We start from the raw sequence: 23250 nt of genomic DNA, 5'->3' as shown, positions 1-23250 counted from the left end.
AAACCGCCCTCCAACAGAAATAAAAACGCATTTAAACAAAAAAACTGTACAGGAATATTGATAGAAACAGTATTCACAAGAGTGGGAGCAATATAGATTTCCATTTATGAGATAAACAAAATGTGCTATTGTACAATAGAATACCATTCTGAGACAAAAAGGAATAACCTGACACAGTGGAAGAATGTGGCCATACATACATGCATGGGAATATCCTGACAGGTAAGTCTATAGAGACAGAGCACAAATGAGCAGCACCAGCAGCCAAGGGTAGAGGATCTGGGAATGAGTCCTTATAGCGGGGAAAGAGGATGAAAATATTCTGGAAGGATATGGTGATGACAGTTATCCACAATAGTAAATAAAAATTACTGAACTGGTGCTCGCTTCGGCAGCACATACACTAAAACTGGAACGATACAGAGAAGATTAGCATGGCCCCTGCGCAAGGATGACACGCAAATTCGTGAAGCGTTCCATATTTTTATGACCTAGAGAGAACAGGTGCTCCACAAGGACAAAATATATCAGGGCACGGGGGCCCTCTATGAGACTGTTTCTCCAGCCAAGGACCATGTATGGATGTAACCTAGAACCCCTGCTCAGATGTAGCCCATGGTAGCTCAGTGTCCAAGTGGGTAACCTAGTAAGGGGAACAGGGGCTATTTCTGACATGAACTCAACGACTGGCTCCTTTATCTCCTCCCCTCCTCCAAGGGAGGAACAGTCTTGCTAGGCCACAGAGGAGGACATGGCAGCCAGTCCTGAAGATACCTGATAAGCAGGGTCAGATGGAAGGGGAGGAGGACTTCCCCTAGCAGTAGACTTGGAAAGGGGCAGGGAGGAGATGAGGGAGGGAGGGTAGGATTGGGAGGGAATGAGGAAGGGGGCTATGGGCTGGGATACAAAGTAAATAAACTGTAATTAATATTTAATTTTTTTTAAATGACTGAATTGTACTTTCAAATAAAACAACACATTTTACTTTAACAGAAAATAAAGGTTGGAGTATGGTGTTTCTGACTGGTGGAGAGGACTGGAAGGGTTTGGAAGACTGAGATGGGCGTGGTAGGGACGTGTGCTCCAAGACTGGACAGGGTTACTTCACTCTGTCACAGAAAATGCAGGACTGGGGAAGACTTGAGAAGGAGAACAGAAGGAAGCCATTGTTCCGCTTCCTCTCAAGGCAAGAGGGATATACTTAAGCAAGGATGCCCAGTGACCGGTATGGACCAGTTACACGGTGCTTAGTCTGTGGGACTCCATTAAGCTGTATGTGATATATACACGATTTTAGGTTTTAAAAATTATTGTATGTTGTATGGGTATTTTTCCTGAACGTATGTCTGTGCACCACATGTATGTCAGGTGCCCAAGGAAGCCAAAGGGGCATCAGATCCTCTGAAATTAGAGTTACAGTTGGTTGTAAGCTGCCTTTACAGGATTGTTGGCCATCTTGCACTTTGGAGATAAGTCTGTTCACATCCTTTGTCTCCTATATTCTTTGGAGGAACAGCCAGTTCTCTTAATCACTGGGCCATCTCTCCAGCCTTTGGATTGTTATTTTTTAGTAAAAAACAGTTAAAAAAAAAAAAAAAAAAACAGGACTAGTAGGATTGTTTAGCAAGCAAGACGCTTGCCACTAAGTGTGATGGCTTGACTTGGTTTTGATCCACATGGTGGAAAAGAAGAAGAAACAATTCCTGAAAGTTTTCCAGTTCACACACACATACACACACACACTACACACTAAAGAAAAACATTTTTGAGCTGGGCGCAGCGGCTCACGCCTTTAATCCCAGCACTCAGGGTGGCAAAAGCAGGCAGATCTCTGTGAGTTTGAGGCCAGCCTGGTCTACAAAGTGAATCCAGGACAGCCACAGCTATACAGAGAAACCCTGTCTTGAGAGAAAAAAAAAAAAAAGGAAAGAAAAACATTTTTTTTAAAGTCTAAAAATCATTCCTATAGAGTATTGTTTGACATAAGTATTCTACTGGCATAGTGGTCACCATGAACCAAGGACGGATGCCTGGTGAGGAGGTCACCTTCTCAAGATTTTTAACATTATTCCTAAACATATGGGAAAAAGGATCAAGAAAAAGAAATGTTCAAGGAAGGCCTGGACTAAGCCCCCCTGATCGTTGGGGTAATTGTACTGAAGGGCTGGGAAGTTATACTAAACTCATTATCTTGTTCTTGTATCTTACTCTCAGAAAATTTCTCTCTTCTGTAAAGGCTGGACCATGTTTAGAATCAGGTTTCATTTCCAAATTCTGTCTCTGTCTCTCTCACCCAGTGTGTGTGTGTGTGTGTGTGTGTGTGTGTGTTTGTGTGCATATACTAAGTCGGCATAGCTCTTTATATACAATTAAGGAAGTGCCAAATGGCCAGATTTGAACTGGGGTAGAGATGAGAGTGGTTAATGAGAACAATAACTTTGCCCCATAGTGCCACCAGTGTCTGGAGTAAAAGTCCAAACAGGAAAGGAGAGGAAAAATCCCAGTCAAACCGAAGTAGCATGACCGTGTGTTATCATGATCCCCATCTTAACCCCTGACCTCGAGTACCGTCCTTTCAGGAACAATTAGGTTTGAGACACGTCCTTCCTGCCTCAGAATGACTAAGGCCTATTTAAGTCTCATGGTTGGTTAATCAGTAACGGAGGGTTTTTTTTTTTTTTTTTTTTTTTTTTTTTGACAAACAAAGTAGGGCAAGCCAAGAAATAAGAGTGGCTGAAAATTAGCTCAGAAAGGTTGTATTCCTGGCAAATACAGGATCTGGCTCTGCTCTCAAGTGTGAGCATAAGTGTGTGGCAGAACTCATGGGACAGTACTAGGGAAGTCTGTGGGTCTCAAGATTCTCCTCCTCCTCCAAGTCATATCAAGGGACAAAAGCCTTCATTACCTCTGCAAAGGCCCGTGTTCCTGTGCCACGGTTGGGGTGGGAGGCCTGTGTGTCTCAGTGTAGTGGGGATGCCCTTGCCCTGGCAGGTGCAAGCAGCTGCTGTAGAGCCCAGAGAGAAGAGGATGAAAGATCCTAGAGGCTGGAGTCTGGACTAGGAAGAGGACTCCCTGAGCCTTGGCCGTTCTTGAAAAGTCTGCTGCAGGGTCAGGGTTGGCTGGTGTTCCGCCGGGGTCGGGAAGCATCCAGCAGGGGGCAGCTTTCCAAGGAGAACTCCTGGGTGCGCTGTGCTAAAAAGACACCCCTGCGGGTTCATCAACGTGGATAAACCCTGTTGTTTTCTTTTGGCGGGATAGGGTGAGACAAGATCTCACTACATTCCAGGCTGACCTTGAACTCACTGCTGACTGACCTTGCACTCCTGGGATTGCAGACCAGCACCACCGTGCCTGTCCAAAGAGCCACCATTTTATTTTTTGAACGACTCAGCGTTCTTCCCACTGTATTTTTGGCCCCCAGGCTCCTAGTGAGATCTGCCAGATAGCTTCCTCCTACAGTGAATGCAGGATGTGGTCTCTGTCCGGTGTTTAAGGAAGAGGGTGGGCCTCACTCCCGCTCTTCCTCCTCAGAGGCGACACCACTGAAGCTCTCAAGAGCCCACGCTGACTGTGTGCTTTCCCTAGCCCCTGCTCATCCAGGATATTGCCAACAGATCTGCTTTCTGTCCAAGCCTGGGGGTCAGGTGCACCTGCTTGTAAAATACCTGGGAGTGCTTGGGAGGCTGATGGGCAATTGTGTTGACTCCTGTGTTTCCTTCTGTGCTGACACGACGTTGGCACTCAATAAATGTTTATTGGGTAAATGATGAATAAAAGAATTAAGAGGCCCAGGCTGGGGGTGTAACTCAGCACTGGAGTATTTTCAGAGCATGGGTGAGGCCCTTGCAAAAAAGCAAGACAAAAACAAGAAACACAGTTCAAGCTTCAAATGGAAAGGCTTGAGGGATTACCGATAGAGGAATAGGGTTCTATTAGGGTGCATTGAGGCAGGGGGATTGAAAATCTAAGGCCTGTCTGGAGTACAGAGCAAGTTCAAGGCCAGCCTGTGCAAACTAGAGCCTGTCTCCTTAAAACAGAATTCAGTGGTTTGCTTAGAGCATTTGCTTAGAGCATGAAGCCCAAGGTTCAAGCCCCAGCACTGGGGGGGGGGGGGGGGGTGCCCATGGTGTGGGTGTGGGACAGGTGGGGTCAAGGACAGAAAGTCATATGAAAACATGCCCACAGTATATCAGGCTTTTGAGATTCACAAATTCATTTATAACCGTATGAGGTCAGATGACTTTTTAAAAAAAAAAAATCACATGACTGGCAGTTGGTTCCCCCCCCCCCACTTCAAGGTCATGTGACTGGTAAGAAACAGAGCTGGGAGTTTCCCTAGGCATTCTGATTCGAAACCGAAGCTGTTCTGTAGGACTTTCAGCCTGCTTATAGACAGAAGTGTCCAAGAAATCGTTAGTAGCATGAGGAATGAGAAAACTGAACAGCACTGTGCCCTTAAGAGTAGGGGGTCTTGGAAAGGGAGAGAGAGGATCCTGTGTAGCCATCCTGTGGTTCTCAACCTTCCTAACGATACAACCCTTTACTACAGTTCCTCCTGTTGTGAAGACCATTCACTCCCAACCATAAGATTAGTTTTGCTGTTACTTCATAACTGTAATTTTGCTACTGTTATGAATCGTAATGTAAATTTTTTTGATAGAGATTTGCTCAAGGGGTCTTGACCCACAGGTTGAGAACCCCTCCCTGCCTTAGACCTTTTACTTGAAAGAAAGTTTTTTTTTTTCCTTGTTAAACTTGAACTTCCTTTTCTTTGACTTTGAGGCTCAGAAACAGGACCTATGTCAAAAGTAGGACAAGGTGGGTATGCCTGTGTCCTTCTATTTTGTGATTCCTGAAAAAGCTGACGATACAATTTTTTTTTTTTTTTTTTTTAAAGACATAACAATGTGGAGATGTCACTTCAGGGAGGCTGGAGTGATATAGTTCAGCAGATAAGAGCAGTTGTTGTTTTTTCCAGAGAACACAGGTCCAGTTCCTAGCTCTCCTATGGAGCTTACAATCATCTATAACTCCAATTCCAGGGATCCAATGCCTTCATTTGGCCTCCTCCAGCATCAGGCATGCATACAGTGTGCAGACATACATAATACACTTATACACATATATAATAAAAATCTATTTTTAAAATGTCATTTCAGGCTAGAGAGTTGGCTGAGAAGTTTAGAGAACTGGCTGCTCTTCCAGAGGACCTGGGCTTAATTCCCAGCACCCGCATGGCAGCTCACATTGCCTGTAATTTCAGCTCCAGGAGATTAGACATCCTTTTCCGTACTCCACAGGCACCAGGCATCAGAGTGGGTGCATAGACAGCCATGCAGGCAAAACACACACACACAGAAAATAAATCAAGATAAGTAAAAAATTTAAGATGTCATTTCATTAAACCAGCCATGGCAAAAATGTCACCCTTCCCATCATCATTAATAAAAAAATAAAATAAAATAAAAATAAAAAGCTGGGCAGTGGTGGCCTAAGCTTTTAATTTCCACAGTGGGGAGGCACAGATAGAAGGATCTCTCAGCTTGAGGCCAGCCTGGTCTACAGAGCAACCTCCAGGACAGCCAGGGCTACAGAGAACTCTGCCTCAAACCAGACAATGGTAATTATCCTGATTTTTGACTAAATAAGTACTTGTGTGCATTGATTGACATATATATATATATATATATATATATATATATATGGAATATATTCTTTTTTAAAAGATTTATTTATCCTAACCACTGAACTTTCACTCCATTTTCATAACTTATTTCTCTTTATGTGCATTGGTGTTTTGCCTGTGTGAGTGTCAGATTTTGGAGTTACAGACAGTTTCGAGTTGCCGTGTGGGTACTGAGGATTGAACCCAGGTACTCTGGAACAGCAGTCAGTGTTCCTAACCACTGAGCTATCTCTCCAGCAAACCCCCCCCCTTTTAAAAATTTTTTTTTTTTCCTCTCCAGCCCCCCCCCATTTTTATTTGTCTGTGTGAATGTATGTCACCTGTGTGTGGCTGCCCTCAGAGACCAGAAAGGGACACCCTATCTCTGAAAGCCAAAATTACAGGTAGTTGTGAGCCACCAAACATGGGAACTGAACTTGGGCCCTCCGAAAGAACAGCAAGAGCTCTTAACTGATGAACCATCTCTCCATCCGCAAGAACATTCTATTGAACCAGAGAAGAGCCAGGCATGGTGCCCTCCCCTGGAATCCCACAGTGCAGGGGGCTGAGGCGGGAGGATAGTGAGTCTGAGGCTAACCTAGGCTTGTGCAAGTCAGCTTTAGAGACTTTGTCTCCATCGGTGACATTTCCACCTCCAACGCCCAAAGGCCAAAACAAACAAACAAACAAACAAACAAACAAACACCCTAGAAAACTGAAACAAACCAAAGCAACAACCAGCCAGGACATAGCTGAAGGCTGGGCTACAGAGGTAGAGGGTATGCTTAAGATATATGTGGCCCTGGGTTTGATCCGTATCAAACCCTCAAGCACTTGAGAGCAGAGCTGCTTTCCTCCTACACTGAGGTGAGCCCCCGCCATAGTCTTTGGGATAGCCTGTGGCTAGATTCCTTGAATCTTGTAAGCAGTTTTACCAGTCTGCCTTACACCGTTCTGTCTTCTAGAGAAACAGGACTGTCAAAGCACCCCATCTCCTATCCCCACTCCCCAAGCTGCACATGGGAACACTATACAAGGCAAAACCAGACAGGCTTTTCTTTCCTTTCCCCAACAGACCAGATGGACTCATTGCCAGTGTGCTGTCAGAGAGAACCTGGGCCTGGAGAGGAGTGTAGCTCTGAGTCAGTCTAGCTCTGGGACTCCGCTGGTCACTATCTGTCCCACCTAGCTCACTGTTTATCATGTGGTCAAACAAAGAGAGTGGGAGGAGGAGCCAGGAGGCTCACAATTGTATCTATCCTCACCGGACGTGCTCCCCTTCCTGTGTTCTCCCGCTTGGAAAGGCCTTCCTGTGTTCTCCCGCTTGGAAAGGCAGCCCCACCAGTGTGAAGGAACAAGGCTGTAGCTGCTACCACCATGCCTGTAGCTAGGCCAGGGGCTGCTCTGCACGGGTCTGAGCTGTTTGGAGCAGCTCACTCTGAACCTGAGCATGACTCTGGCGGTATGAGCACTTTTCTCCTAGAACAGGAACAGAGTAGGTCTTCTTAAAAACACTGCCTAAACCAAGCAGGAGGTTAACACAATGATAATCCCAGCTGTGGTTACACAAGAGCCTGACTTAAGCAGGCAAAGGCATTTTTCAGAAACAGCAGTGAGGCTGGAGAGATGACTTAATGGCTAAGACAGCGATGCATTTGCAGGGACCTGAGTTCAGTTCCCAGCACCCCCAGCTCACAACTGCCTGTCACTCCAGCTCCAGGGGATTAGATGCCCTCTTCTAGCACCCACATACTAGTGACATACGTGTCCTACACATACACAGATTAAAAACAAATCTTTATATAACAAGAACTGCCCATTGCCTGCTGGTCTATTTTCTTGAGAAATGTTCAACCCTGTTCTATTCCTGAAAGTTCTACTCCTTTCATGCATTACAGAGGAAGTATGGATTCCAGGAAATGTGCGGTGGGAGGTCATGACCCTAGTTCAAGTTAAGAAGGTAAACAGTCAAACCTAGCATGGTGGCCCAGCACTTGAGAGGCTATGGTACAAGAACTTCGATGAGTTTGAGACCGGCCTGGGATACACACAGCATGTTGACAACCCTCCCCCCCACCCTGCCCAATCTCCTGGGCTGGAGAAGTGGCTCTGAGGTTAAGAGCACTGACTGCTCTTCCAGAGGACCTGGGTTCAGTTCTCAGTAAACTATTAAAACAAACAAAGAACCACCACAATTAAAGACCAGCAGAGCCAGGTGGAACAGTCCCAATAAATTCTAAGTGCAGTTCTGACGACTTGTAATTTTGCCCCCAGCCACTCCCTAGGCTTTCCTGGCAGATACCTCTCCATTTAGTGCACTCTTGGGGAGGTTCTGATAACATTCCCAAGGATTGGGAAAAGGAGACACCAAAGGGTTTGCTTTCAGTGCAGGGCCCAACGTAGAGGTCAACCAGCATCATCCTGAGCTCACTGGAATTACACATCTCAGCTGCCTTCATGGCTCCTTCTGCGGCAGGCTTTGTCACAGCCTGCCTGAACCCAAACGCTGGGCAGTGTTCTGAGCGAAAGTTGTGAGGAAGTTGTAGAAAACGAAGCACCATATCCACCTCCACCTTCCACGGCTTTTCCAAGCCAAAGACAAGACAGGTGCCCATTTTCCCCCCCAACCGCAAAGACTGAATTCGTCAACCCCCCCGCTGTTGCAAACACTTCCTAACTTTATTTTTGAAGAAAAAAAAGGAAAATCTTGACATTGCTTTAAAGAAAGCTTTATTTACCACATACATCTTAAGAATGTACTGTAAATGCAGCGAGATCTAAAAAGCTTTTCAAATACAAAGCTAAAAACTAAACTAGTAGCATGTCTAAAACCCAGACTCTAAAACTTTTAAAAACTTTTATATTAGTTTGTTCTTAACCCTAAAAAAAAAAAAAAAAGTTCACATTTCAAGTTATAAACTTACCTCAGTAGTGTACATGAAATGGTTGTGAAACAAGAAGAGCAGGCAAGACCACAGACGGCAGGACCGCTGACCTTTCCCAGCTGCCACCAACACTTGTTTTTAAGGTAGTTGCCATGTTAAGTTAGTGCATTTTTTCCTTTATTATTATTATTTGATGATGATGATTACCTTTGCAAATATTTTCTAGGCACTTGTAAAATACAGTAAGGACGTGGGGTCAGTGTTTCATCTAAGGACCTCTGGGTCAGTCCTTGGCGGGCAAAGAAGCACTTTTTCTTTCACGCAAGTTCAAGGGACCTGATACAAGTTGCCTTTTATGGGGCCGCTCATCCCAACGTGCCTGTGTGGGTGCGACTTCCTAGGTGGCTCCTCAGACACCACACAGCTGCTTCGTGCCATTCAACAAGGATGGAGAGGAAGGCCTAGAGGCCTTAGCAGGCACGATTTCATAGAACAGTTAAATAATTATAAATATTTCTTATATATAAAAATCCATCCCATCAAGATAAAGAAAAAAAAAAAGACAGTTGGGGATCTCTTAATTTAAAGAAAAGAGGAAAAAAATTAAACAACTATCTAAGAGCATTTGTGAAGGGCATGGTCCTAATATTAATCCTCAAATAAGAGTTACGCCTGAGCTAGGCGAGGTGGCGCATGCCTGTGATGCCAGCGCTCAAGGAGGCAGCGGCAGGCGGATATCTGTGAGTTTGAGGTCAGCCTGGTCTACAAGCCGAGTCCAGGATAGCCAGGGCTACACAGAGAAACCCTGTCTTGAAAAACCAAAGGAGTTAATCCTGATAGCAAAACTCTGGTGGGAAGAAAGATTTTGATGGGCTCTGCTACAACATAAAATACAACTGTGTATCTGTTACCTTGTTGCCCTCCTCACATTCTTGATCGAGCCTTTTAAAAAGATGCAGGTTGACGTAATTCATAAAACAAATGACGATATTAGCCTTTTACTGTATTCTACATTCACTCTGCCAAAGAAAAGCCTTTAAATGGGCACAAAACACTGCATCTGTGTATTTACTGCCAAAAAAAAAAAAAAAAAAAAAAAAAAAAAAAAAAAAAAAAAAAAAAAACCAAAACCAAAACAAAACCCCAGACACTTTTAATAACATCGAAATAAAATGGCTGCATTTCACATTACACTACAGGCAGGCTGTGAACTCTGGCAACACAAAAGGACTACAAGCAAGTGTCAGAAGTTATTTACAAACTCCCCTTGAGCTCCTACAGGTCCCCTCCTGGATGCGTGCACCCCACGTTCACCTATCAAATGCAGAGCCACCCGGGGAAACCCTGATCAACAAACATGGTGCTTCCACACCCCTGATGACAGCAGCCATTTTGCAGGGAACCCAAGAAGGCAGCTAGAAGCTTAACTCCCTGTTGACAAGTCTTGAAGGTCTTCTCCATAATCACATACATTCTTTGTCTCTAAAAACTTGGACTTCAAAAAAAAAAAAAAAAAAAAAATCAAAGCACTAGGAAGGTAAAGTTTCATACTGAACAATTAAATAGCTATGCAAAGATGTGGTTGGCAAACATGTTAAAATCTGGTCCTTATGGGTACTCTGATACCGAAAACACATATAGAAGGCAACACCTCCCCCAACAAACCAAAATAAAACAAAATAAAAAGACCATAACACAATCCCAGGAAGAAGTATAAAAGGCATCAGCTGTCTTCTCTATCAGAATTATCCATTTTTCTGATATGTGCCAAACTTGACTGGAGATAGGGAAAGGGGGGCGGGACATAGTTAACAATAAAGACCAAGGTAATGAGGGCAGGTGAGAGCTGTCCAGTGTTGGGACTCTGGGTGTGATGAGTCTCTTCCATGTTGGCTTAAGAACAGACTGTTAATAAAAAACAAACCAAAGCAAACTGACCCCCCACCCCCAAACCAGAAAACATGAAGATACATGGCAATATCAACCCTTAATGCCAGTGAAAATACAGCAGAGACTCTTGCTCATTTTAAAATTGCACTTTCCAGCATCACCTTGAAAATAAAATAATATTTTATGTAGCACTACAGTTTGTGTCTTTAAATATTGAATATAGTTTTCAAAATAGTTCCCTAGATGCGAGGGTATGCTTTTTTTTGATATATATATTTATATATATATAGCTGATATATTTTTGAAAGGTCCTACAAAATAGAAAACTCTGGAGTGCAGAAGTTAAGAAAATAACCTTCATACTGAAAATATATCCTTAAAAAAACAAAACCAAACCTCTGTACAAATGCAGTAGAGCGTACAAATTTTAAAAGATGGTGTTAAGACGTGAGGCATCAAAAGTCTCTTGGAAATGTATGAACGCGGGCCTGCTAAGTTGAGAAGTCTTAAAAAACAAAACCGCGTGAAAACTTCATTTGATAGAAAATATTTCAGTGTGATACTCGATAACATTCTTCACTTGCAGGTTTCCCACGTGTGCCAATCTGACACGTTACTTTCTTCATAAATAATAAAGTGTTCCTTCAGCGGTGTTTGGTGGCTTGCCTTGGCTCCGGTCCCTGGGTCTCAGTAAGTCTGGTAGACGTCGTGGATGGGCACCTGGAGAGCAGCAGGGAAGGCCTGAGGTATGTAGCCGGCGTAGCCCCCGTACACGGCGGCTGCAGCGTTCTTCTGTAGTGTGGCGATGGTGGCGGTGGCTGGAGCAGCGAAGGGCACGTAGCTGGCCCCGTAGATGCCAGCCGCGGGGATTCTCGGAACATTCGGTGCCACGGTGTACACAGGAGTTATTGGACGGCCCTGAGAGACAAACAAAGTCCTCCTGAGCGCAAGAGCAGGTTCATCAGCTCTTCGAACACCAGCCAGCGGGGAGAGGAGAGGTCTAGGTAGGGAGGCTAAGTGGTGAGTGGCCGCTGCAAAACCCATCGCCCACAAGGGGCTTAACGCGTTCAAATGCAGCGTTCAGACCTGTGTCAAAGGGGGAGGCTGTAGGTTGAGCCGGAGTTGTAATATCAGTTAAAGCCACAAAGAGAGGTAAGGAGGGGCTGGGTGTCTACCTAGAGAACACCAATTCTAACATGTCCTGAGACGTCCCCCTTTCTGTTTGAAAGCGCAGTACACCAAGTTTCCACAACAAGCAAGGGGTGGGGTGAGGTGGGGGAGGGAAAGGACGAGACTGTAAGGGTCAACATAGCTCTAAAGAACTAAGCATGGATTTAGTTCTGGATTTAGGGCAAAACCAAAACACCACACAGTGAGCGAATGGAGTGTTTGGCGTGCCTTGTGCTCCACAGGATGGCCTGAAAGAAATGTCTTCTCTTCACCTTACTCTACCTTCAGAATACGTAATCTAGGATATAGGAAATGGAAACTTTCATTTAAAAATCAAGGTCTTCCTAGGTTGTTGGGTGTTTTTATTTTCCTGTTCAGTGCTGTGGATTTGAACCTAGGACACCTCATAAATACGATGCAGCTCCTGTACGCCATAAGTCAGCCAGACTAGCTTTGAACCTGCCCCATAGCCCAGATAAGCCCTGAACTTGCCACCTTCCTGCTTTGGCCTCCCAAGTAACTAGAATCGCAGGCCCTGTGCTACCAAGTATGGTTGCTTCTAGATTTTGGTTTGTTTTTTTGTTCCTGTTGCTTTGGGACAGGCTCTCAGGAAGCAGAGCTGGCCTCCAATGAGCTGTATCTCAAGAGTGACCCTCAAGTCCTCATCTTCATGACTCCACTTCCAAATACTGAGATACCTAGATTCTAATAAAGGATCCAGTTATCTCTAGCACGAAATCTAGATGTCAGACTCACAGAACTAGGTTCAAAAGAACTTCCAATCTGAGAATATTTTTTTCTAACTGTAATAAAAATAGCTATGGTAATGGTGATCACTGAATAACTGAGGGACCCTGGTCTTCCCGGCCAGGTTCTTAAGAGCCTTATTTGTATGATTTTATTTAAGCCATTAAAACCCTTAGTCAAGGCCAGGTAGTGGTGGTACACGCCTTTAAATCCGGCATTCGGAAGGCAGAGGCAGGAAGATTTCTGTGAATTCCAGGCCTGGTCTATACAGTGCATTGGAGGCCAGCCAGGACACCCTGTCTATAGTGACACCCTGTCTCAACTTGGACCTGGAGCTCCAGGCAGTTGTGGGTTCTGGGAACTAAACCCGGGTCCTCTGAAAGAGCATTATTTCTTCCAAACTGTTGAGCCATTTCTCCAGCCCTCTAAACTAAAATCTTATTATACGGCGTAAGACATTTTTAAAAATTATTTTTTAAGAGGTCTTGAGTTGTGGGGTGTGTCTGGGCTACACAGCTAGACCTCATCTCAAAAATGAAAGATAACAAACAAAAAGGCTCTAAGTTGAATAAAAAAAAAAAAAGTCACTTAGTAACAGGCTGGTGTTGGCTTAACCCTTTCTGAATGAAGCAGTCAAGACTTAGGTCAGAGCAGGAAAGGGCAGGTGAATACCTATGGCGATTCAGACGCCTGGGCATTGGAAAATCACGGAGACCCTCGTATACAGCTAGATCCCTAGCCCAGCAAAAACGACATGCAGTCTTCAGGACTCTGGCATATATAGGCATTTCTGATTTTCAAATTGCACGGCCTGGATAATTCTTGTTCACTGAGTTGAAAGACCTGGGGCATTACTACTTATGATTCACTTATTCAGAGAAAAATAGTTTTAAGAGTTTTCCCTCTGCTCTACAGATGCCTTCCCCATGTGCTACACAATGAAGACACTGAGGTGTGGAGAGCAGCCTTCCAAGAAAGAATAGGCTGGCAGTCATATGCCACAGAAAAACGTATTAACGAGAGCCATAGGAGAGGCTACTTGGGTAGATGGAGGAGTGAAAGGCCAAAAAGGTAAGATCAGTTTGGGAAGAGAGGGCATCCGTGGTGTGAATCATAGCTGGAGGAGAGGAGGATTTTCTATATTTACTCCATTCAAAAGAAAAATCTTCTTTATGAATTACATGCCCATAGTAACAGTTGTGTGTGTGTGTGTGTGTGTGTGTGTGTGTGTGTGTGTGTGCTCAAGAGAGAGAGAGAGAGAGTACGGAGTTGGGGGTTGGTTATATATCATAGTGCATGGATGGAGGGAGGTCTGAGCTGGTTCTCTCTTACCATACAGGTCCTGGGGACTGAATCAGGTTTGGAAGTAATCGTCTTTACCTGCTGGGCCATACTAATCCTATGCATATACTTTTAAAAATAATAAACTTCAAAAAAAAAAAAATCTCCATAGAGCTAAACACTTCTTGCTATCTCACATTAAACATTTTTTAAGAGCTAGGAGGACACGGCTGTGGGATGACACAATACCCTAGGATTGATCCCCTGCTCCGAAGGGGGAGGAATCAAATATAAAAACCCTCGAATACCGAGGGGGTCTATGACTGAGAGAGGCTCCATAGGCAAATGCTAGTGCCCCCATCAGGAACTCCGAGGGACCCCATACATAACTCACTGGCCGGGCAAGAGCTCTACCTGGAAAGGTGGCGGTGTGGATACCGAGGGAATGACAGCAGCGGCGGCGGCGGCGGCGGCAGCAGCGGCGGCGGCAGTGGCGGGGTCGGGCTGCACGGCAATGGGGCTGATCATGTGTTCCACTGTGTGGATCTTGCCATCTTCAATTATCTTAGGGGCTGGGGCTGCCTGGAACATGGAGTACTGGGCACCGATGGCAGGGATGGCCACTGCAAGAGAAGCAGGAATAAGACAGGCAAATCATTCACTGTCTCCGAGGGCGCTCCTTCACTTGCTGTTATGTATATATTTTAACGTAGGTTAGCAGTCATGCTCCTCTGCACATTCCCACTGCTCTGCTTGGCTTGGCACCGAGTCGGGATGGAGGTTCTCCACTGAGCACCGTGGGAGGAGCATTTCAAGTGAGGTCTCTGCGTTGACATTTCTCAACGAGTGTGAGCTCTGCTTATTTCTCGCTTGCGTTACTCACCACAGACAAAGCCCTTTGCACTTTCACAATGTTTTAAGAAGTGGGTTGAGGTGAGGTATCATTCTGACAACTTAAGAGAAATGTGAGAACATCCTCTTCACCTTGTATTTCATGTTAGCATTACAATCCAGGCGGAGGTGTGTGTGCGTGTGGGTGGGGCCTGGGAGATGGGGATGAGTGGAAAATGGAAAAGCCTCCAGTGCGCTAATATCCACTTATAGCAGCGGGTGATTGGCTTTTTGCTCTAACCTGCCAACGCAAATAATTTCTGTGAGTAGAGTCCAAAGGAATGGCTTCAAGCAGAGATTCAAACAGACAGAATTACTGAACATCCATGTGCGATATCAAGAGATCAAAAGGAAGAGATGCTAGCCCTGATTTGGAGCTTGTGTGTGTGTGTGTGCATGCTGTGTGTTCTGAAAGGATAAATGGGAACATGAAATGTACACACAGAGAATCCTTTCATGTATGTTTTCTCTCCAACTGTAAGCACATTTCTTCTGCTAAGATGGATGTGCTCAAAGGTAAAGAGACAGAATGGTCATAAGATAAACAGTGGTGTGGCCATTCAGTTAAAAATTAAAAAAAAAAAAATCTAAAATCTTAACCAAATAGCTATACCTTCCTTCCCAATCAAATCTTCCACTAGTCTTGTGCCTAGATCCTTTAGCATTGCCCTGGTATCTCTCAGAAGGACAAAGTCATAACTTCCAATGATCAGAAAGAGATAAGGTCCAGATGCGGCCGCTACCTGAAGCCAAGTGGCGGCTGTACAGAGCGACTGCATTATTCTAGCTACCAGCCTATAGCCCTCTCTACCCCAGGACCCAGGACCTCACACGGCTGAAGACTGTTCAGTGCTGATGGCATTTATAAGGCATCGCAGTGCCAGAAGCCACCGTATAACAGAGATGACAGGGCTATTTCCCCAGTTACCACTGGGTTCCTTCAATGCTTTAATCTTATGTTCCACACATACCAGTTCCTTGCCTCTTATCTGGAAAAAGCAGTGTGCAACCGGCAAAGGAGCAGGTGTCCTTCAAAAGCTCTCCCTCCTACCTTCAGGAAGGCCCAGACACCAGGGAGAGAATCATTTATCCACAGAAAGAATTCTCCATGGGTTTAGGTCAGCGTGTGAAGAAGCTGCAGACAATGGGTCTGCCAAACTCAAACACAGTTAATGAATAGCTCTTATCCTTCCTCACCAGTGGGCCCATATTGTTGGCAAATAAGTGTGGGGCCTGGTGGTAAAACCAAAGTTCAAAGTCCCTGACTCAGTAGATTGATTCTAAATCTACAGATCCAGTTGTTTACAAAAAAAACCTTCACCTCTCAGACAATCACAGGAAAAGTGGCACTCTTTGCTCTGGAAAAGAAGTCTCTACTTTCTCTCAAAACTGGCAATATCTGTGCCCCTCTGCTTTCTGGTGGCTGACGCAGAGCTGGGGGCGTAGTTCAGTGATGGGGTGTTTACCTACATTCACAGGAAAAGACAGGCTCCAGATGACAAAGAACCAGGCAGTTCCACTCCCTTCAACTCTTCCCCTTGACTCTGCCTATGTAGTCACAGACAGGGAAATAGGTGGGTGACCCCTGTCGGAAAAACTCCCTGACAGTCTAAGGTGAACAGGGCCTGAACTAGATTGTTCTCCTAAGAAGACAGTGTGGGGGTGAGGAGTAGGGAGGCTTCTTTTAGCAGAAGGGGAGAAGAATCCATGTGTAGACAGATCTAAGAGCCACGAACACTGAGGTTGTGGTTTAGGGCCAAATGATGCATTTGTCCTAAATGCATTTTTTTTTTTTTTTTTTTTTTTTTTTTTTACTGACCTGTGCCAGGTTTAATGGCAACTGGATTGACAGCAGAGATTTCCAAATTCGGCACAAGTTCATATCCTTTTTCTTGCTGTTTGCCTTTGCCTTCATGATATCGGCTATATATACCACGGCCAGCAGAATATCCTCCGAGGTAAGAACCCCTGGGCCCCGGGGCTCTGTTTCCAGCTGCACCTCGCCCTCGGCCTCTTACGCTGCCTGCTTAATAATAACAACACAAAGAAGGATGAGCCAGCAACAATGATGGTTCAGGGGCCTCCAGGTTACCCTCTGTCTATGTGGCAGGTGGCCACAGCCCTTTAATGGACCACAAAGATGCTTTGGTCTGTTTTGTCACTCTAATCTGCCTGCTTAACGCAAGGCGAGTCCCAAGGATTGTAACTGCAGCTTCAGCTTTGGGGTTTAAAAAAGTCAGATCTGGAAAGGGATATGCCCATCCTCCCTCCTCGTTCAGTGCTTAAGAAAAAAGGCAGAGGCTGCTCATTCAGACCCAGAGAGCAGAACAGTGGGCCCTTGAACCTAGGTTATGTTTGTCTCCTAGTGACATGCTTGGTCTTACACACTCAGTGATTCTCAGGAACCACTGTGCCAACCAACACCTTAAGACTTAATTTCAGAAGTGGTAACCCAGGCTGGCCTCGAACTAGGAATCCTCTTTAGGATGCTGGGATTGCTGGCCTGCGATCACCAAGCCGGGGCTCCGAATCAGATTTTTAACATAATCTCCAAGGCATAGGCAGACCCCTGTTCACCCAAAGGGCTGTTTCTCCCAATACTGCAACAGTGACTGCCAGTCATGGCCCCAAACCTCAACCTAAGTGGGTAGGGCCTAGTGCATTGCAGCCACGATCAATCTGACACCTCTGCCTGGGGGGCTGGACACCCAGGGGCCCTCAAGACAAGAGTCTCCACTAACTTTTTACGAAGTAGTCTCTGTTGGGCCCGATGAGCGCATTGTAGGGGTAGCCATAGTAGGCCAACGTGTAGGGGTCACAGGAGTACACATAGCTGGGCTGCTGGGCAACCACCTCGGCCGAGCCACCACCGCCCTTGGCTGCCTTCTGGTAGCGGGAGTACTGCTCCTTGTCCACAGGCTTGGCCAGGGTGACCTCCAAGCAGGAGCCCTCCAGCTCCGTGCCGTTGAGGTTGTTCATGGCGTGCACGGCATCCTCGCGGCTGGTGAAGTGCACGAAGGCGTAGTCTCGGATCTTCTTGACCCTCTCCACGCAGCCTGGGTTGAACTGGCCGAAGCTCCTCTTGATGGTCTCCTCGGTGGTATCGATCATGAGGTTGCGCACGTAGAGTATCTTCACCGTCTGCATCACGTCCTCGTCCACGTCGATCTCCGGCTCGGCCCAGTCCACGGCGATCTGGTGACCCCACAGCTGGATGCGACCCGGCATGAGCTTGCGACGCGCCATGGCAGCGGCGCGATGGCTCTCATACTCCACGAAGGCGAAGCCTCGGTTTTTCATCTTGTCTGCCGCGCTGGCATACACGATCACGTTGAGCACGCCCTCGGTGACCTTGGCGATCTCCTCCAAGATCTCCCCGCGTTTCTTCATCTTGGGGATGCCACCGATGAAGAGGCGGCAGTTGTCCACGCTGCAGCACACGCCCAGCAGGCGGCCCGGGCGGATCTCATAGTTGTTGAGCTCGCGAACAGCTCGCTTGGCCTCGTGCTTGTGGCAGTACATGACGAAGGCATAGCCCCGGTTCTTCCCATCGAAATCCATCATGAGGCGCAGCTCGTAGATGCGGCCTACCGTCTCAAACACAGGCACCAGCTCATCTTCGTACACGTCCCGTGGGATCTTGCCCACGAAGACCTCACAGCCGCGCTGGGGATGCGGGCCCTCCCAGCCGGGCGGGGGTCCCCCGTACTTGCGCTGCCCATTCTCCTGCACCATGCTGTAGCCGGTGCGCTCCATCAGCGCCAACAGCGCAGCCTCGTTGGGCGCGCCTGCCACGCCCTCCGGCACCTTGGAGGAGGACCCCACGGTTGGATCGCTGTTCATGGTTGTGGTGGAATCTTCTGCGGTCATAATGTCAAAGGCATCCACAGCTGCTGGAAATCTGCAACAAGAGAAAAGAGGGGCGTGAGCAGGGAGCCCCGCAAGCACTCCGCCCTGGCCTCGCCTCCTTTGTTTCCGGTTGGCGATGCAAGCCTGTGAGCGGGTAGGTCGTGGTGGACTGAACTGAGAGGCCAGATGGAGGAGGCCAGCCGCTCGCTGTGGAAAGGCAGGTGGTGTTAAAATAGTCAAGAGAACTATTCAAGAGAATAGCGGTGAGAACCTGGCGTCATCCTACGGGAACAGCTTAAGTCTTGTAGCAGACAATGACTTTTGTTTCATCCCTGCACTATCAGCTTTGATGTCGGGCCCACTACAGCAGGTTGCAAATTTCATGTTTCTTTGGTGTACAGAGGCTTTAAGGCAGACCTTTTTATTGCACTTATGCAAGCTGAACGACGTAATTGTCCCACTGTGGTGTGTGAGCTGCAGGGGATGGAACCTGGGACCTTGTGCATGCTGAGGCAAGGGTTCTACCGCCAAGTGCTGAGTGCAGACACAGAGCAATGATCACATTGGAGGAAACTTCCAGGGCGTGTTTCCCTCCACGATAGATGCTGAGCTCTGCCATGAAGTTTTTGAAAGGAAATGGCATGTCTCAACTGCTTCGGAGTTGGTCTAGTAACTAGTCAGATTTTTACAGTATCCAGGCAAAATCTTGGGGACCATTCACAGATTCGGACTCAGGCTAACTCTGAACGCTGTGAAGCAATGTGTCTATGGGGAAAGACACCAGAGGTTTCAGAGAAATGTTGCCTGCATTCCTAGTTCACCTTTTCAACCTTTGGACACAGTAACTGACATTCATCTCAGCTTATTTGTGGGGAAAGAGGCTGAGAGGTTGTGTAGGTTGCTCCAGTTCACACAGAAACCTAGGCTTTTGGCTCCAGATCCCATCTTCTTTCCTCAGGACTGCTGTGCAACACAGCATTTACTCATATTAGGCAGGGTGTCACTCACTCTGGTCTTGGATGACCTGGAACTCATTCTGTAGCCTGGGCTGGGCTGGATCTCACAGCAATTCTCCTACCCAAGCCTCCCGTGCTGCGATTACAGATATAAGCCACCAAAAAGCCCAACTTGTGGCTGATTTTGTTCTGTTTAAAGACTAGGTCTCCATAAGTAGCTTATTGTGGCCTTGAGCTCAACGACAACTTCCTGCCTCAGCCTCCCAGGTTCTGGGAATATAGGTACGCATCACCACACCTGGATCAATACAGTTCTGGAGGAGATGATAGGAAAGCTGTCATTAGTCACCTGAGACTAATAGAGCTTAAATGGGGGCAAAACCAAAACAAAACAAAACAAAAATTAAAATTTTGCTTTAAATTAAGTAGCCATAGCTGGCAGTGGTCAGAATGGTGTGCACCTTCATTTAGAGAACACAATGTAATAGTGTCATTAAAAGCAGCAAACAATGCTTTTATAATGGAAAGATTCTTAATAACCTTTTCTTTCCTTTCTTCCTTCTGTCCATCTCTTTTCTTTCTCCTTTCTTCCTGTCTATCTTCTCTTGTCTTCTCTCCTTTTTTCTTTCTTTCTCTCTTTCCTTTCTTCCTTCTTTCTTTCCTAAGAGAGGATTGGTTTTTTTTTTTTTGTGTGTGTGTGTGTGTGTAGCCCTGGCTGTTCTGGAACTCTCTCTGTAGACCAGGCTGACCTGAAACTCAAAGATCCACCTGCCTCTGCCTCCCAAGTGCTGGGATTAAAGGCTCATGCCACCACTGCCTAGCATCTGAATTACCTTAAAAAAAAAAAAAAAAGAAAAAAAAAAGAAATCTACGTCATTATTGGACAAATGAAGTCTATAGAAAATAAAGAAATGGGTTGGAGAGATGGTTTAGCAGTTAAAAGCACTTGACTGCTCCTCTAAAGGATTCAGATTTGATTCTCAGTACTCATATGATAGCTCACAACTGTCTGTAACTCCAGTTCTAGAAAATCCAAAACCTTTTTTGGGCCTCCTTCGGCACTAGGCAGGAATATGGTGAAGATATACATACATGCAGGCAAAATACCCATACACATAAAATAACAACAAAAAGGAAAAAGCTAAGTGCCCACCTAACAATAGAGCTTTCTCCACCTTTTTTCTGTGTTGTGGGATAGTGTCTGGGGCATGGCTTCTTCTTCTTTGCAGCTTCATATTTTAGAAACATCCTAACACATTCTCACTCTTTGTAAAAATGTCAGTTTAAGGATGACCTAAGGCTTCATCATTTAACTGGAACCAGTAACACAGTTTACTTTCAAAATGTAGAATTATGAGTTGTTCATGAGACTACTAAGGAAAAATTTTCAAGAACTGTTAAGGTGTCTGAGTAGTACAGGTCATTAGATAGTGCTTGCCTAGTGGGTGTGAGAGGCCCTAGCTTCAATACCCAGTATCACAAATAAAAGAAAAAGAAAAGGGAAAGCTAAGTATGGTAAGCTAACACATCTGTAGTTCCAGGCCTCATGGGGCAGAGGCAAGAGGATTGTGGGTTTTGAGGTCAGCATCCAGAATGAGAGCTTGTCTCAAAAAGAAAAAAAAAAAAAAAAAAATCAAATCTATACTGACACACAAAACAGAGATGTGGATTTGCTGCTCAGCTCAAGCATCCTCTCTGGCTCATTTGCTGTAGGAGGGCTGTAAGCAGGGTGTTCTGAGTTAGAGGCTGCCCCCGTTAGGCAGACAGCATGGTTGTCGGAGTCCTAACTCTTCCTAATTGTATGACTTAGAAACAGGACACTTAGCCATTATATGAATCAGTTTTCCTACCTGCAGATGGGAGTCCTAATGGTAGTATTAATTTTAGCACAACAAGTGAGTTAATAAATACAAGATACTATGTTGGTTTGAGTGAGAAATGTCCCCAGTTAGTGTTTGGGGCAGCCTAGGAGGTATGGCCTTGCTGGAGGAAGTGTGTCACTTCCTCCAGGGAAGGGCTTGGAGAGCTTAAGGCCTCACCCTACTTCCATTCCCCTCTTTGCTTAGTGCATGTGGTTCAAGATATGAGCTATCAGCTAGCTGCTACAGCCTCCTAGGCTGCTGCCTGCTGCCACACTGTTCCAGCCACCATGGATTCTAAGCCTCTCTTTTTGGAAGCCCAAAAAAGTTTTGTTTTGTTTTGTTTTGTGTTGGTAATATTATCTTATCACAGGAACAATAAAGTTACAGATAAGAACAGTCCCACCTGAGTCCAGGCTGCATTTGAACTCCTGTTCCTCCTGCCTCAGTCTCCCCAGTGTGCTGAGATCACACAGCACCACCAGGCCCAGCTTGAAAAAGGAACTTTTGCCTAGAACACTGCAGTAGCTCAAGAAATGCAATATTATCTTTGATTCAAATTGTGGTGAACACTCAGGCCAATTATTTGAATTTTAGAATGATTTTAACGACACATTTTTCTCCATTTAAAAAAAAAAATATCCTTGGGGGACTGGGTAAGATGGTTTGGTGAGTAAGGCAGTTGCCACCAAGCCTGACAACTTTGGGACTCATATAGTGGAGAAGACCAAATCCTGAAAGTTGTCCTCTGACTTCTACACACAAGCTCCGCTCCCCTACCTACACAAATAAAAGATTTTAAAAAATTTATTTTTTGACATGGAGGATGCCAAATACACATATAAACATATGCGCAATCAAGGGAGAGTCTATGTGTTAGTACAATACAGAAAATATGTCACTGTTGGATGGTTACAGGAATAGAACTTACGCCTTAGCACAGACATACCCTAAAAAAAAAAAAAGTGAGCTGTTTCAGAGAGGCAAAACTGAAAACAAAACAAAAACGAAAGACAACAAAACCTGGATTTTGATAGAAGCCCTTAAAAAATGACATACCTTTAAAAATATGTTCACTGCATTCTTTATGTATGTATGTATGTAAGTGCCTGTGTGTATGTGCATGTGGAGGTCAGATCCCCTGGGGCTTGAGTGACAGGAGGTTGTGAGACACCAGATGTGTGTGCTGTGAATTGAACTTGTATCTTCTACAAGAGCAGCAAGCTCCCCTAATCCCTGAGCCATTCCTCCAGCTTCCCAAATGTTAGACCTTTCAAAATGTTGTACTTGCTTTTAATGCACAAGGTCTTGGGTCTGATCCTCAGCATTGCAAATGACAGATAGATAGATAGATAGATAGATAGATAGATAGATAGATGATAGATAAATGAGATAGATAGACAGGTGATAGATGCTGGGTCAGTTTAGCACACTTATGAAAATCTTAGTCTACAAGTTCCATTCTCCTAATCCTCATGCCACAGTTAGATCAATTATATAAAATATTGATTCATAAATGTGAGGCCAAAAGTTTAGACATAATGAAAGCTAATCATTACTTAATGCCTTAAAAAGGGCTGCTATGGGGCTAACATGCCTTTTCTCCCCAACCCTATAGCAGATGGGATTTGGTTCCATTCTACGCTTTAGATGTCCTGTGCCAGCAGCAGGTAGGTCTTGTCCTTGAGGCCCTCACCTCCCAGCTATGCTCAGACACAGGGAAGCTGAAGTCTACGGTTCTCTGCACTTGTGCTGACTGACCAGGAACGGCTTGAAAGGAGCCAGGCTTTAATTCTTAACCATTTGTTTCTGATAAGGTCACAGTCCTCGAGGTCAATGCCCAGCCACCTCAGAATCTTGCTTTTAAAAATTAGTCATGAATTTGAGGGAGGGCACGGAGGGCTGGGTACATGGGAGGGCTTAAAAGAAGAAAAGGAAAGTGGGGGAAACGGCATAATTATATTTTAATTAAAAAATAAATAAAAAATAGCCTTGGTGGGGGAGGGGGGAAAGAAAAAAATTAGCCCCAGGGAGCTGGAAAGATGGTCCAGTGGCTG

The 23250-nt window shown here is 45.5% G+C and overlaps 1 protein-coding gene and 1 non-coding gene across 3 annotated transcripts in view; one reads left to right on the top strand and one right to left on the bottom strand.

Annotated features, from left to right (window-relative positions):
• The first annotated feature begins 379 nt into the window (after positions 1-379).
• Positions 380-486, top strand: LOC129692946 (U6 spliceosomal RNA). Its single transcript, XR_008722804.1, has one exon. It is a non-coding gene; the product is annotated as a U6 spliceosomal RNA (small nuclear RNA).
• A 7892-nt stretch (positions 487-8378) lies between these two features.
• Rbm47 (RNA binding motif protein 47) overlaps positions 8379-23250 on the bottom strand; it is a 133806-nt gene continuing 118934 nt past the window's right edge. Inside the window, exons 7-10 of one of the 2 annotated variants that reach the window (XM_055629387.1) lie at positions 17271-18430; positions 16349-16552; positions 14053-14261; positions 8379-11358 (exon numbers count right to left, since the gene is read on the bottom strand). In XM_055629387.1, coding sequence (XP_055485362.1) covers positions 11128-11358; positions 14053-14261; positions 16349-16552; positions 17271-18399 — 1773 coding nt within the window. In that variant the 5' untranslated portion in view covers positions 18400-18430 and the 3' untranslated portion in view covers positions 8379-11127. Of the gene's footprint in view, positions 11359-14052; positions 14262-16348; positions 16556-17270; positions 18431-23250 lie in introns of both variants that reach the window. The other variant, XM_055629386.1, reaches the window with a different exon arrangement.

This window comes from Psammomys obesus, unplaced genomic scaffold (assembly GCF_907164565.1).
Source record: "Psammomys obesus unplaced genomic scaffold, mPsaObe1.curated_primary_1811, whole genome shotgun sequence".
Lineage (NCBI taxonomy): Eukaryota > Metazoa > Chordata > Mammalia > Rodentia > Muridae > Psammomys > Psammomys obesus.
The sequence above is the reverse complement of the archived record's forward strand: the minus strand, read 5'-3'. Positions and strand labels throughout refer to the sequence as shown.